Here is a 15397-nt window from a genome sequence, read left to right on the forward strand (position 1 = left end):
GGGACATTCAACCGTGCCGTCAGTCCCAGCAGCCCCTTCATGCTGCCGCCGCTCAGTAGTAGAAACGGGTTCCAGGGACACTGGAATGTTCGCTGCCAGCTCTGGTGTCAAGCCGCCCCCCATTACTGAGGAGGAAACCTGAGCACCAGAGCTTTGTTCTGCACCCAACGCTGGGCCACCAACATTATCTGGCGCTCTTGACGCCTTAAAAACGCCACCAAAAACGCCACCGCTGCTACGACAAGCAGGGACATCAGCCTCCATTATCATGCCATCATTAATCTCCCCGCCTTCCTGCACCGGAACCACTTCAGGGCCCGGGCTAGGCTGGATCACGGGGCTTGTGCAGCGAGCTGACCCTGCGGCCAGCTGGGGTAGCACTGGGTGGGGAACAAACTTAAAACTGACCTCCTCCACGATTTTTCCAGCGTTTCTGGATTTTAGTCGCCAGCGGGCTTTACGCTTTGCTGCGCGCTTGGCATTAACTTTTTCCTCTGGACCCAAGTCCGCGCCAAAAGAAAAATGCTGGAGGCTCACCGGAGACTGGAGGTGCCGTATTTCTGCCATCAGCCTCCCACCTGAATTGCTGCTGCTGATGTCCTGCTCACAAGTGTCCCCCTCACCGGCTGAGCTGGAGTCCGGGGGTAAAGCCACTTGCTCTGCAGGCAGTTCGCTGCACGTACTCCGCTGACCAGACGCACCCGGACACATTTCCTCCTCCTCACCCTCATCATCCGTCTGCTTTCCAGGGTCACAGACACCCTTCATTGCCCGGAACCGATCATCATTGAGGAGTTTCTCCTTGAAAGGTCCACTATTCTCCAAAATAAACTTGCGCTTTTCTTTCAGGGCATCCACCTCAGATTTGAGTTCCCTGATAGTCGCCATTACTACCAACCTCTTTGCTCCAGAAGTGGCGTGCGACCGAACCCGGGCTGATTTCAGCTCCTCCTGGAGCTTCCGAATGGCCTTCCCGGCGTCCTCATACCCACGGAGGCACTCCGCAACACGGGAGCCAAAGGTGGTTGTTGACTCCGTGGCACGTAGTTCATCCCAATCGGCCTCCACACCATCATGGGTGCTCTGCTGCACATCTCCAGGAGCGCTCCTGCTGGCTGCAACACCAGGAACCTTGCGGCTTTCCTGGCTTTCTGTCCTGGTTTCAGGCTGGGGCAGGATCGGGGCCACATCACTGTGACCCCGACTAGATCTTCTCACCCCCACAACTTCGGCCGGTTGCTGAACGCTCCCGCTACCCGCCGGCCTAGACCAGGTAACAGGAGGCTGAGAAGCACTTGGCTGTGAAGAGCTTCCTCTCATCCCAAGCAGCAAACTTTCTCCCTGGAGAGGAAAGAGCAGACACCTGGAAAGAGCTTCCTCCAACACACAGACAGCACACACCCGCTCCTCCTGTCCTGTATGCTGGGTGAAATTCTCAGTATCTGCTCTTATTTTGTATATACGGATACTGCACAGTACCACTTCTCCTGTCCTGTATACAGGGTGTAATTCTCAGTATCTGCTCTTATTCTGTATATATGGATACTGCACAGTACTGTGTGTAAGTAAGCAGTCGTGTGTAAAATATGGTGGGGGTGCAGTATAGGGAGCCCGCCATTTTACCTGACAAAATAGCGCAGCATGCTGCACAATTTTGGTCACAATTTTCTTTACCTGCAGTGGAAGCTTTTAAGGCTTTTTTCATGACATGGTATTTCTATCAGTTCTCTCTATGTGGTTGAAAAGCTCCTGATGCATACGATAAATGGATCCATAGACCCCCATACACCCAACGGAGGGAAAAAGCTTCTGTTTGGGTGGAATTTGGCAGATCTGTAGCTTTTTTTTGCTGCGTGGAATAACTTTTGATATGTATGTGGTTTATTTTTTAACATGAGCGCTTATTGAGGATGGATAGCAGAGACATCCATTTGTTAAACAGTTTAATGCATCTCCTGGGAGCTTTATCAGAACATACTTTATATTGATAGAAATACTGTGGTGTGAAAGCCGCCTAAGAGCGTCCAATGCAGATGTGAATGCAACCCAATGCTGACAATAATAATAATAAGGCTGCATTATTCGATCTATTACCAATGTGGCTACAGCTAACGGTTTGCTGACCCTACCTACTTGTGCTGGCCCCACCCACAACATGGGGCCGCTTTTAGATTTTTTACAGGGCCACTTTAAGCTCCCAATCTGCCCCTGGGCCTATCCATAGGATATACCATAAATTGTCTGATGGATACAAGTCCCAGCTCTGAAACCCGCACCTATCTCATATTGGGGGGCTAGGTGCAGACCTGTTTACAGGGGACGTAGTTGTATACTGTAAAGGAGTCCTTTATACTGCACCTTGTAATCTATAGTAAAAGTATCCATGGAGTGCACTGGTTGACTCTTGCCAGAGAGTTAATATTTGTTATTTACAGGTTCCTGTGATGTCAGTACCAAATAAGAAACTATACTTTAAATGCAGCATACAGTACAAAATATCTACTGTATCTCCACCCTAAAGAAATCCTGTGAGTCTCTAAATGTACCCCTTGCAGCACATACATAACTATGTTTCCATGTCGTGACATTTGCATGTGTCTTTATTTGAGTAATTTGAAACAGTAACTCAATATTTGTTTTGTTGCCATTTAAAATTTTCTGATGTAAAATTTAGATATCACTTTTTTTTTTGTCCAGAGAGGATGGATTTTATCTGGTTATTTCTGGGGCTGCTGTTGGGTCTCCTCAGTGTCCAATTCATGAAAGTTCGTCGAGCTGCAGCATTACTTCCCCCTGGGCCAATTCCTTTTCCTTTTATTGGTAATCTTTTTACAGTCAAATTTCAACTTCATCACAGGACACTAATGAAGGTACTAGTGTTTATGACATGAGTTAAATATGTGATTGCTTGTATTACTTTTTGTTCTATTTGTATCCTTTTTTACTAAATAACGAGTATAATAACCCAGTCATAAAGATAAACTTCATTTTGTATTTGCCAGGTTTTTTTTTTTGTTTTTTTTAAATCTCGAAAGATCCAAAATTCTCTGCTGATTATATTATTAATATATCTTTACAGTGATAAAAGCTCTGGTTTTCTGATACAGAGCTCCAAATCCCATGCATAGATAGATTTAAACATGGTTAAATGGGACCAGACTGAAACCGATGTTAAAGGGAATGTGTCGCTAGAAATTATTTTATTTTTTTTAGTTAAACAGTTACTATATAAATGATTACACATTGTTATAATTTTTTTAATTTTTTCACAAGTCAGGAAATATTATAAATTAGATTCTAATTTATAACATTTCCATGTGCTGGTCACTAGAGGGAGCAATTCCCAAAATTGCAGCATTGGCATGTGGTAAAGCAACCTCATTGCTTTATGCTGCAAAATTTGAGAAGACACACTCACTCTAGTGTGCTCAAACAATGCCCCCTCCTTTATCCTGGCTAGTGCCAGGAGAAAGGAGGGGGTCGAATGTTCAAACCTCTTACACTGTGTGCCACCATTTTTTTGAGCAAATGCACAGTGTAGGAGGATTAGATACAGTGGTTATAACACGAACATACACAAACATGACTTACCTGCTCCTGCCGCCGCCGCTGCCTCCGCTCCGTCCGCTCCCTCCGCTCCTAGTCCTTGCTTCGGAACATATGGACGGAAGCCGCGACCGGAAGTAGTCATTTTACTGTCCGGCCGCGGCTTCCGGTCCACATGAAAATGGCGCCGGATGTCGCACTGCCGAAGACCTTCCATTTGTACTGTGTGGGAGCGGCGCATGCGCCATTCCCACACAGACAGCGTACACTACAGTGAATGGAACGGCTTCCGTTCGCATTCACTATGGGGATGTATGTGCCGTATTCCATCTCTGTATGTGTCGTTAATTGACACATACAGAGATGAAAAAAAAAATGGTAGCCCCCATAGAGAAGTAAAAGTCAGAAAAAAGAAAAAAGTTATACACAAAAACACAAATAAATAAAATGTATTTTAATAACATACTAAAATCAAAAACATAAAAAATATTTTTTTCGTGACACCTTCCGTTTAAGGCCTGATTTACACGAGCGTGTGCGTTTTGCGCGCGCAAAAAACGCCGCGTTTTGCGCGCGCAAAAGGCACTTGACAGCTCCGTGTGTCATCCGTGTATGATGCGCGGCTGCGTGATTTTCGCGCAGCCGCCATCATAGAGATGAGGCCAGTCGACGTCCGTCACTGTCCATGGTGCTGAAAGAGCTAACTGATCGGCAGTAACTCTTTCAGCACCCTCGACAGTGAATTCCGATCAAAATATACACCAATCTGTGAATAAAAAAAAGACGTTCATACTTACCATGAACTTCCTGCTTCCTCCATTCCGGTCTCCCGGCCGTTGCCTTGGTGACGCGTCCCTCTCTTGTCATCCGGCCCCACCTCCCAGGATGACGCGGCAGTCCAAGTGACCGCTGCAGCCTGTGATTGGCTGCAGCCTGTGCTTGGCCTGTGATTGGCTGCAGCTGTCACTTGGACTGAATTGTCATCCCGGGAGGTCAGACTGGAGGAAGAACCCGGGAGTTATCGGTAAGTCAGAACTTCTGATTTTTTTTACACGTACATGTATATTGTGATCGGAAGTCACTGTCCATGGTGCTGAACCAGTTTAACTCTTTCAGCACCGTGGACAGTGACTGTCTCCCGACGTCGCGTACCGGAAAAATTTTTGCCGGGTTCGGTCAAAACGAGTTCGGCCGAACCCGGTGAAGTTCGGTGCGCTCATCCCTAATTTGACACTCCGCGCGTGGTGCTTTTCTGTTTACATTCATCCTTTTGACAGCTCTTGCGTGAATCACGCTTCCGTGCGGCATGCGTTGTTTTCACGCACCCATTGACTTCAATGGGTGCGTGATGCGCGAAAAACGCACGATTATAGAACATGTTGTGAGTTTTACGCAACGCACTCGCGCTGCGCAAAATTCACGCATCGTCTGCACTGCCCCATAGAGTAATATAGGTGCGTACGACACGCGTGAAAAGCACGCACGTCACACGCGCGTATATTACGCTCGTGTAAATGAGGCCTAACAATGAGGAGGCTCCAGTGCTCGCACGAGCGCTGCATAGCCCTTTTAAGCAGCTAATTGGCAGAGGTGACAAGAGTCAGAAACCCACGGATCTAATATTGATGGCATATCCTAAAGATAGGCCACCATTTTTGAAGTCCTGGATAATCCTTTTAAATGCTTACTGTGTGCAGTTATAAATTGAACTCAATAAACCAGTATTCAGTAAGCTCCTCAGCTCCCTATAGTGGTGGCTGCAGGCAGCTAGCATTATATCTTTTAAATCTATTGGGGGAATTTATTAACTTTTCTTCGCCAGTATTCTGGAGTACAAAAGTCGCAAACTACACAAAAATCTAAATTAGTGGAATAAATTATAAATTTTGTGCCACTTTCGCCACTCATGGCATTTAAAAAAAAAAAGGGGGTGTGCCACCCACGGCTTGACATATTTCCAATAATTTACGTTTACGAAACTGGCGCAAATTATGGTGGAAATCTATTCGCCAGCTCCTACGTGCCCCTTTTAAGAAATTTGTAAAATCTTACTGCTGTGTGCGTTAAGCTAAGACTGGCGTACAGGGGCGAAACTAGGAAAGACTGGGCCCCATAGCAAACGTTTGACTGTGCCCCCACCCTAGGTGCCTCACACAGCCCCCCTTAAAGATAGTGCCCCCTGTAGATTGTGCCATATAGCCCCCCTGTAGACAGTGCTATACAGCCCCCCATGTAGACAGTGTCACGCCCCACTTGTAGATAGTGCCCCCACCTCCCCCTCCCCCTAGTAGATAGTGCTATACAGCCCCCTCTGTAGATATCCCCCTCCCTTGTATATAGTGCCACACAACCCCCCTTAGTAGATAGTGCCACACAGCCCCCTGAAGATAGTGCCACAAACATACCCCTGTAGATTGCGCCACACACAGCCCCCTGCAGATAGCGCCACAGCCATCTCCCTTGTAAAAAAGTGCCATACAGCCCCTCTAGTAGATGTGGCACACAGCCCACCCTTAGTAGTGCCACACAGCCCCTTGTATATAGTGCCACACAGCTCCCCCTTGTGTATAGTGCCACACAGCAGCCCCTTGTATTTATTGCCTCCCAGCCCCTAGTATACAGTGCCACACAGCCCTCCCCTTGTAGATAGTGCCACACAGCTCCCTGTAGATAGTGCCACACAGAGACGCCTGTAGATAGTGCCACACACAGACCCCTGTAGATTGCGCCACACAGCCTTCCCCCTTGTAAATCGTGCCACACAGCCCCCGCTATTTAGTGCCACACAGCTCCCCCTTGTGTATAGTGCCACACAGCCCCCATTGTATATAGTGCCACACAGGCCCCTTGTATATGGTACCACCCTGCTCTCCATTGTATATAGTTCCACCCTTCTCCCCCTTTGTATATAGTGCCACCCTGCTTCCCCCTTGCATATAGTGCCACCCTGCTCCCCCTCCTTGTATATAGGGCCACCCTGCTCCCTCCCTTGTATATAGGGCCACCCTGCTCCCTCCCTTGTATATAGTGCCACCCTGCTCCCCCTTGTATATAGTGCCACCCTGATCCCCCCTTTGTATATAGTGCCTCCCTGCTCCCACCTTGTATAGTGCCACCCTGCTCCCCCCCCTTGTATATAGTGCCACACAGCCCTCCCCAAATAAAATATATTGTACTTAACTTGCCCCGTTCCTGCGACAGACGGAGCGCCGCACAGGCTCCAGTCGGGACACATGCGCAGAGCAGCGTGATGCAGTGACGTCATCACACCGGCCTGCGCAGGGAGTCTTCTCAGCGCCTTATAGGCTGCAGGCCTAAAGTGGCTTGCAGCCTATAATACTAATTTGTATCTATGACCAGAGGACGCAGATACAAGTGAATGTGCCTGTCGCTAGCACCGGGGCCCCTTCTGGTGATAGCAACACCTCCGGGTACGAAGGGGCCCGTGCCGCCTGGCCCATAAATGTTAGGGGCTGGACAGTGTGGGCTTCACTACCTCTGTAGCAGCCATAACGGCAGCTAGCCGCACCACCAGGCATGGGGGGTTTCGTGGGCAGCACGGTCCCCCTTGTGCCGCGGGCCTAGTAGCAGCCGCTACAGCTGCTACAGCGGTAGTTACGCCACTGCTGGCGTATACATCGCCAATCTTAGTAAGTCTGCCCCTACTAGTCCCTCTCAATGAATTAGAATATCATCAAAAAGTTAATTTATTTCAGTAATTTAATTCAAAATGTGAATCTCATATATTATACAGGTTCATTACACACAGAGTGATCTATTTCCAGGATTTTTTTCCCTTTAATGTTGAGGATTATGGCAGTTAGTTAGTTCACACGTGCTATTTTCGGCCGTTTCTCGGGCCGTAAACGCCATAAAAACACCTGAAATATCGGAAGTATAACGCCTCCAAACATCTGCCCATTGATTTCAATGGGAAAACGGCGTTCTGTTCCGACGGGCCGTTTTTTTGCCATTTTGAACAACAGCCGCGTAAAAAAACGGTCGTGAAAGAGAAGTGCGTGTCACTTCTTGAGCCGTTTTTGGAGCCGTTTTTTATAGACTCTATAGAAAAGCAGCTCCAAAAACGGCAGTAAAAAACGCAGCGAAAAGCACTGCGAAAATCGCGAGTGGCTTAAAAAATGGCTGAAAATCAGGAGCTGTTTTCCCTTGAAAACAGCTCCGTATTTTCAGACGTTTTTGAGTTTGTGTGTGCACATACCTTAAATGAAAACCCAAAATTTAGTCTCTTAGAAAATCATGGAGTGAGCTCGCTCCATATAATGAGGGTGTCGACTGTATCTTACAGCCGACACTTCACAGTAACGAGCCGGATCGCGCTCAAGCGTGATCCTGCTAGTTTAACCCATTAAATCTCACAGTCAAGCCCTCTGGCAGGGCTTAATAGAAGCCGGTCAGAAAGACGATATACTGCAATACATTAGTATTGCAGTATATAGTGCAAGCGATCCAACGAAAAAATATGTATATATTAAAAGTTAAATAATTCCCTCCTTTTCCCATTTTCCCCTAAAGCAATGTAAAAAAATAAATAAATAAACATAATTGGTATTGCCGCATCTTTAAAAGTCTGAACTATTACAATATATCATTATTGAACCCGCACGGTGTACGCCGTAATAAAAACAATTTAAACGTCAGGATCGCTATTTTTTGGTCACCTCATGTCCCACAAAAAATGGACTAAAAAGTGATCATAGCCTCGCATATACCCAAAAATGGTAGCATTAAAAACGTCAGCTTATCCCGCGAAAAATAAGCCCTCATACCACTTTATCGACGGAAAAATAAAAAGTTATGGCTCACAAAATAAATTTTATTTTTTACACTTAGTTTTTTCCTTGTAAAAGTAGTAAAACATAGAAAAAAAAACGATATATATTTGGTATTGCCGTAATCGTATTGGCCTACAGAATAAAGATAACATATTGTTTTAATTGCACGGTGAATTCCGTAAAAACTAAGAGCAAAAACAATGGAGGAATTGCTATTTTTTTTTATTTTCTACCCCACAAATATTTTTTTACCCTACTTACGTTATATGGCAATATAAATGGCGCTACAAAAAACTACAACTCGTCCTGCAAAACTCAAGCCCTCATAGGACTATATCTATGAAAAAATTAAAAAGTTATGGCTTTTGGAATGTGGAGAGGAAAATATGAAAATGAAAATCTGAAAATTGTTTACGACGGGAAGGGGTTAAATGGTCCAACAGTCTGGTTCAGTAGGCTACACAATCATGGGGAAGACTGCTAACTTGACAGTTGTCCAGAAGACAGTCATTGACACCCTCCACAAGGAGGGTACGCCACAAAAGGACATTTCTAAAGAAGCTGTCTGTTCACAGTGTGCTGCATCCAAGCATATTAATGGAAAGTTGAGAGGAAGGAAAAAGTGTGGTAGAAAAAGGTGCACAAGCAGCAGGGATAACCCCAGCCTTTAATGGATTGTCAAGATAAGCCATTCAAAAATCTGGGGGAACTTCACAAGGAGTGGACTGCGGCTGGAGTCAGTGCTTAAAGAGCCACCACACACAGACGTATTCAGGACTTGGGCTACAACTGTCACATTCCTTGAGACGTCAGAAGCGTCTTACCTGGGCTAAGGAGAAAAAGGACTGGTCTGTTGCTCAGTGGTCGAAAGTCCTGTTTTCAGATGTAAGTAAATTTTTCATTTCATTTGGAAATCAAGGTCCCAGAGACTGTAGGAAGAGTGGAGAGGCATCAATCCAAGTTGGTTGCGGTCAAGTGTGAAGTTTCCAGTCAGTAATGGTTTGGGGAGCCATGTCATCTTCTGGTGTTGGTCCACTGTGTTATATCAAGTCCAGAGTCAACACAGCCGTCTACCAGGAAATTTCCCACTGATGACGAGCCTTATGCTGATTTCATTTTCCAGCAGGACTTGGCACCTGCCCACACTGCCAAAAGTACCAATACCTGGTTTAATAATCACAGTATCACTGTGCTTGATTGGCCAGCAAACTCGCCCGACCTAGACCCCATAGAGAATCTATGGCGTACTGTCAAGGGGAAGATGAGACCCCAGACCCAAAAATGCAGACGAGCTGAAGGCTGCTATCAAAGCAACCTGGGCTTCCATAACACCTCAGCAGTGCCACAGGCTGATCGCCTCCATGCCACGCCGCATTGATGCAGTAATTCATGAAAAAGGAGCCCCGACCAAGTATTTAGTGCATATACTGTACATACTTTTCAGTAGGCCAACATTTCGGTAATAAAAATCATTTTTGAAATAGGGCTTCTATAATATTCAAATTTTCTGAGAGACTAAATTGTGGGTTTTCATTAACTGTTAGCCATAATCATCAACATTAAAAGAAAAAAATGCTGGAATTAGATCACCCTGTGTGTAATGAATCTATATACAGTGAAGGAAATAAGTATTTGATCCCTTGCTGATTTTGTAAGTTTGCCCACTGTCAAAGACATGAACAGTCTAGAATTTTTAGGCTAGGTCAATTTTACCAGTGAGAGATAGATTATATTTAAAATAAAACAGAAAATCACATAGTCAAAATTATATATATTTATTTGCATTTTGCACAGAGAAATAAGTATTTAATCCCCTACCAACCATTAAGAGTTCAGCCTCCTCCGGACCAGTTACACGCCCCAAATTAACTTGGTGCCTGCATTAAAGACAGCTGTCTTAAATGGTCACCTGTATAAAAGACTCCTGTCCACCTCGTGGGGTATCCTTGATCCTAAGGAAGGTGAGAGCTCAGCTGAAAACTACACGGGGGGAACTTGTTAATGATCTCAAGGCAGCTGGGACCACAGTCACCAAGAAAACCATTGGTAACACATTACGCCGTAATGGATTAAAATCCTGCAGTGCCCGCAAGGTCCCCCTGCTCAAGAAGGCACATGTATAGGCCCGTCTGAAGTTTGCAAATGAACATCTGGATGATTCTGAGAGTGATTGGGAGAAGGTGCTGTGGTCAGATGAGACTAAAATTGAGCTCTTTGGCATTAACTGAACTCGCCGTGTTTGGAGGAAGAGAAATGCTGCCTATGACCCAAAGAACACCGTCCCCACTGTCAAGCATGGAGGTGGAAACATTATGTTTTGGGGGTGTTTCTCTGCTAAGGGCACAGGACTACTTCACCGCATCAATGGGAGAATGGATGGAGTCATGTACCGTCAAATCCTGAGTGACAACCTCCTTCCCTCCACCAGGACATTAAAAATGGCTCGTGGCTGGGTCTTCCAGCACGACAATGACCCGAAACATACAGCCAAGGCAACAAAGGAGTGGCTCAAAAAGAAGCACATTAAGGTCATGGAGTGGCCTAGCCAGTCTCCAGACCTTAATCCCATCGAAAACTTATGGAGGGAGCTAAAGATCCGAGTTGCCAAGCGACAGCCTCGAAATCTTAATGATTTACAGATGATCTGCAAGGAGGAGTGGGCCAAAATTCCATCTAACATGTGTGCAAACCTCATCATCAACTACAAAAAATGTCTAACTGCTGTGCTTGCCAACAAGGGTTTTGCCACCAAGTATTAAGTCCTGTTTGCCGAAGGGATCAAATACTTATTTCTCTGTGCACAAAGCGAATAAATATATATAATTTTGACAATGTGATTTTCTTTTCTTTTTTTTTTTTTTATATATATATATATATATATATATATATATATATATATATCTATCTCTCACTGGTAAAATTAACCTAGCCTAAAAATTCTAGACTGTTCATGTCTTTGACAGTGGGCAAACTTACAAAATCAGCAAGGGATCAAATACTTATTCCCTTCACTGTAATATATGAGTTTCACTTTTTTAATTGAATTACTGAAATAAACTAACTTTTTGATGATATTCTAATTAATTGAGAATGACCAATATTTCATTTTAAATCAAGAGATTTAGAGCTCTTGTTCAGAAAAACACAGCTCCGACCGTTGTATAGATATGTTTTGGACCAAAAAATGTATATGGGGATAAACAGTCAAATCTGACCAAAGATTTGATATTTTTCACTATTGGCAGGATGGGCATTAAAGGGTGATACATTACACCATTTTGCAACAATTGTTTAAAATATAGTTTATGCGCTTTACTGCGCATGGATTTTCATTTTCATCATAGTTCATGAAATGCTGTGGTTGTAAGGCTGGATTCACACGAGCATGTTCGGTCCGTAATGGACGGAAAGTATTCCGGCTGCAAGTCCCGGACCGAACACACTGCAGGAAGCCGGGCTCCTAGCATCATAGTTAAAGAGGCTCTGTCACCAGATTTTGCAACCCCTATCTGCTATTGCAGCAGATAGGCGCTGCAATGTAGATTACAGTAACGTTTTTATTTTTAAAAAACGAGCATTTTTGGCCAAGTTATGACCATTTTCGTATTTATGCAAATGAGGCTTGCAAAAGTACAACTGGGCGTGTTGAAAAGTAAAAGTACAACTGGGCGTGTATTATGTGCGTACATCTGGGCGTGTTTACTACTTTTACTAGCTGGGCGTTGTGTATAGAAGTATCATCCACTTCTCTTCACAACGCCCAGCTTCTGGCAGTGCAGACACAGAGCGTGTTCTCGAGAGATCACGCTGTGACGTCACTCACAGGTCCTGCATCGTGTCAGACGAGCGAGGACACATCGGCACCAGAGGCTACAGATGATTCTGCAGCAGCATCGGCGTTTGCAGGTAAGTCGATGTAGCTACTTACCTACAAATGCTGATGCTGCTGCAGAATCAACTGTATCCTCTGGTGCCGACACGATGCAGGACCTGTGAGTGACGTCACAGATCTGCACTGCCAGAAGCTGGGCGTTCTGAAGAGAAGTGGATGATACTTCTCATCAGAACGCCCAGCTAGTAAAAGAAGTAAACACGCCCAGATGTAACACACATAATACACGCCCAGTTGTACTTTTACTTTTCAACACGCCCAGTTGTACTTTTGCAAGCCTCATTTGCATAAATACGAAAATGGTCATAACTTGGCCAAAAATGCTCGTTTTTTTAAAATAAAAACGTTACTGTAATCTACATTGCAGCGCCTATCTGCTGCAATAGCAGATAGGGGTTGCAAAATCTGGTGACAGAGCCTCTTTAAGTACGACGCTGGGAGTCCCTTCCTCGCTGCGGGACAACTGTCCCGTACTGAAAACATGATTACAGTACGAGACAGTTGTCCCGCAGCGAGGCAGGGACTCCTAGCATCGTACATAACTATGATGCTAAGAGCCCGGCTCCCTGCAATGTGTTCGGTCTGGGACTTGCAGCTGAAATACGTTCCGTCCATTACGGACCGAACATGCTCGTGTGAATCCAGCCTAACATTTCATAACTAATAACAAGGGAAATTTTAGTAATTACCAATTTCCATTGGTCAACACCAATTGTTTAACCGCTTCAGGACTGAGCCTGTTTTGGACTTGTGGATGCAACCGATTTTTTCAAATCTGACTGTCATTTTATGTGGTAATAACTTGCAAATGCTTTTACCTATCCAAGCGATTCTGAGATTGTTTTCTCATGACATACTGTACTTTATGTTAGTGGGGAAAAATGTTATCAATAAGTTCAGTGTTTGTTTGTGTAAAACACCAAACTTTAGAGAAAATTTGTAAAAATTTGCATTTTTCTTAATGTAAATGTATCTGCTTGTAGAAAAGATAGCAATACCACACAAAATAGTTACTAATTAACATTTCCCATATGTCTACTTTATGGTGGCATAGTTTTATGAACATCCTTTTTTTTCTTGAAGGACATTACAAGGCTTAGAACTTTAGCAGCAATTTCTCACATTTTTAAGAAAATTTCCAAAACCTGTTTTTATAGGTACCAGTTCAGTTCTGAAGTGGCTTTGAGGTCCTTATATATTAAATGCTGTTTTGAAAACTTTGAGGGGTGCAGTTTTTAAAATTGAGTGACTTATGGGGAATAAGTCACTCAATTTTAAAAACTGCACCCCTCAAAGTTTTCAAAACAGCATTTATAAAGTTTCTTAACCCTTTAGGTGTTTCACAGGAATTAAAGCAAATAGAGGGGAAATTTACGAATTTATTTTTTTTTGTCAGAAAATCCATTTTAATCCATTTTTTTTCTGTAACATAATAGGTTTTACCAGAGAAACGCAACTCAATATTTATTGCCCAGATTCTGCAGTTTTTAGAAGTATCCCACATGTGGCCCTAGTGTGCTAATGTACTGAAGCACAGGCCCCAGAAGCAAAGGAGCACCTAGACGATGTTGGGCCCTCCTTTTTATTAGAATATATTTTAGGCACCATGTCAGGTTTGAAGGGGTCTTGTGGGGCCAAAATAGTGGAAACACTCCCAAAAATACACCGTTTGGCAAACTACACCCCTCAAGGAATTTATCAAGGGGTATAGAGCATTTTAACCCCACAGGTTTTTTGCTGAATTTAGTGGAATTTGTCCATAAAAATGAAAATCAAAATTTTTCCCAATAAAACGTAGAAATTATAAATTTTTACAAGGAATTAAGAAGATAAAGCACCCCAAGATTTGTAAAGCAATTTATCCTGATTACGGCAATACCCCACATGTGGTCATAAACGGCTGTTTGGAAGCAAAGGAGCGCTATTTGGCTTTTGGAGGTTAACTTTGCTGGATTTGTTTTCGGGTGTCATGTCACATTTGTAAAGCCTATGCGGGACCAAATCAGTGGACACCCCCCAGAAGTTACCCCATTTTGGAAACTGCAGCCCTAAAAATAATTAATCTAGCGGTATAGTGAGCATTTTTATCCCATAGGTTTTTTGCTGAATTTAGTGGAATTAGGCCGTGAAAACTTCTTTTGTTTTTTATTCTTTTTTTTTTACGGTGTTCACTATAAATGAGATATTTAATTTATTCTGCGGGTCAGTGCGATTACGGCAAGACCGTCTGTATGAAGGTTTTTTATATTTTACGGTGTTTGCACGATAAAGTCACGGTTTTAAAAAAAAATTTTAGTTTTTGTGTCGCCATATTCTAAGAGCCACAACTTTTTTTATTTTTCCATCAAGAAAGCTGTGTGAGGACTTGTTTTTTGCGGAACAAACTGTAGTTTTTATTGGTTCCATTTTTTAGTACATGCGACTTTTTGATCCCTATTTATCACATTTTTTGGGAGCTGAAGTGACAAAAAATAGCGATTCTGGTATAGTTTTAAAAAAAATTTTAATGGCGGTCACCGTGCGGAATAAATTACATTATATTTTTATAGTTCAGGCCGTTACGGACACGGTGATACCAATTATGCATAGTTTATTTATTCAAATTTTTTTTCTAATAATAAAGGACTTTATAAGGCAAAACGGGTGATTTTTTAAAAATTTTATTATTTTGAAATGTTACTTTTTTTTTACACTTTTACATTTTTTTGGAACTTTTCTTTTTTACTCCCACTAGGCACTTGAAGATCCAATTGTTGGATCGTTGTTATAATACCCATAATACTTATGTATTGCAGGGTATTATACCTGTCAGTTTCACACTTATAGGGGGCATATTAGGTCCTGTCTCTGGCCTATTCGCCTTCCATAGATGTCAGACCGGAAGCCTTTGTTAGGGTAAGTTCACATGCAGAGTCAAAAACGTCTCAAAATACGGAGCTATTTTCAAGAGAAAACAGCTCCTGATTTTCAAAAGTTTTTTTGTGCCACTCGGGATTTTCGCTGCGTTTTTCGTGGCATTTTTTTTATGCCCGTTTTTGGAGCTTATTTCTATAGAGTCTATGGAAAACGGCTCCAAAAATATCCCTGCACTTCTTTTTCGCGGCCGTTTTTTTACACGTAAAAAAACGCAGCGAAAAACGCTCCGTCAGAACAGAACGCTGTTTTC

At 43.5% G+C, this 15397-nt stretch overlaps 1 protein-coding gene across 1 annotated transcript in view; it reads left to right on the forward strand.

Annotated features, from left to right (window-relative positions):
* Nucleotides 1–2702: 2702 nt before the first annotated feature.
* LOC142759561 (cytochrome P450 2J2-like) overlaps nt 2703–15397 on the forward strand; it is a 141967-nt gene continuing 129272 nt past the window's right edge. Inside the window, exon 1 of the mRNA XM_075861863.1 lies at nt 2703–2870. Within this exon, the coding sequence (XP_075717978.1) occupies nt 2703–2870 (168 nt within the window). The remainder of the gene's footprint in view (nt 2871–15397) is intronic.

The sequence above is a fragment of the Rhinoderma darwinii genome, chromosome 4 (genome assembly GCF_050947455.1).
Source record: "Rhinoderma darwinii isolate aRhiDar2 chromosome 4, aRhiDar2.hap1, whole genome shotgun sequence".
In the NCBI taxonomy this organism is placed as follows: Eukaryota; Metazoa; Chordata; class Amphibia; order Anura; family Rhinodermatidae; genus Rhinoderma; species Rhinoderma darwinii.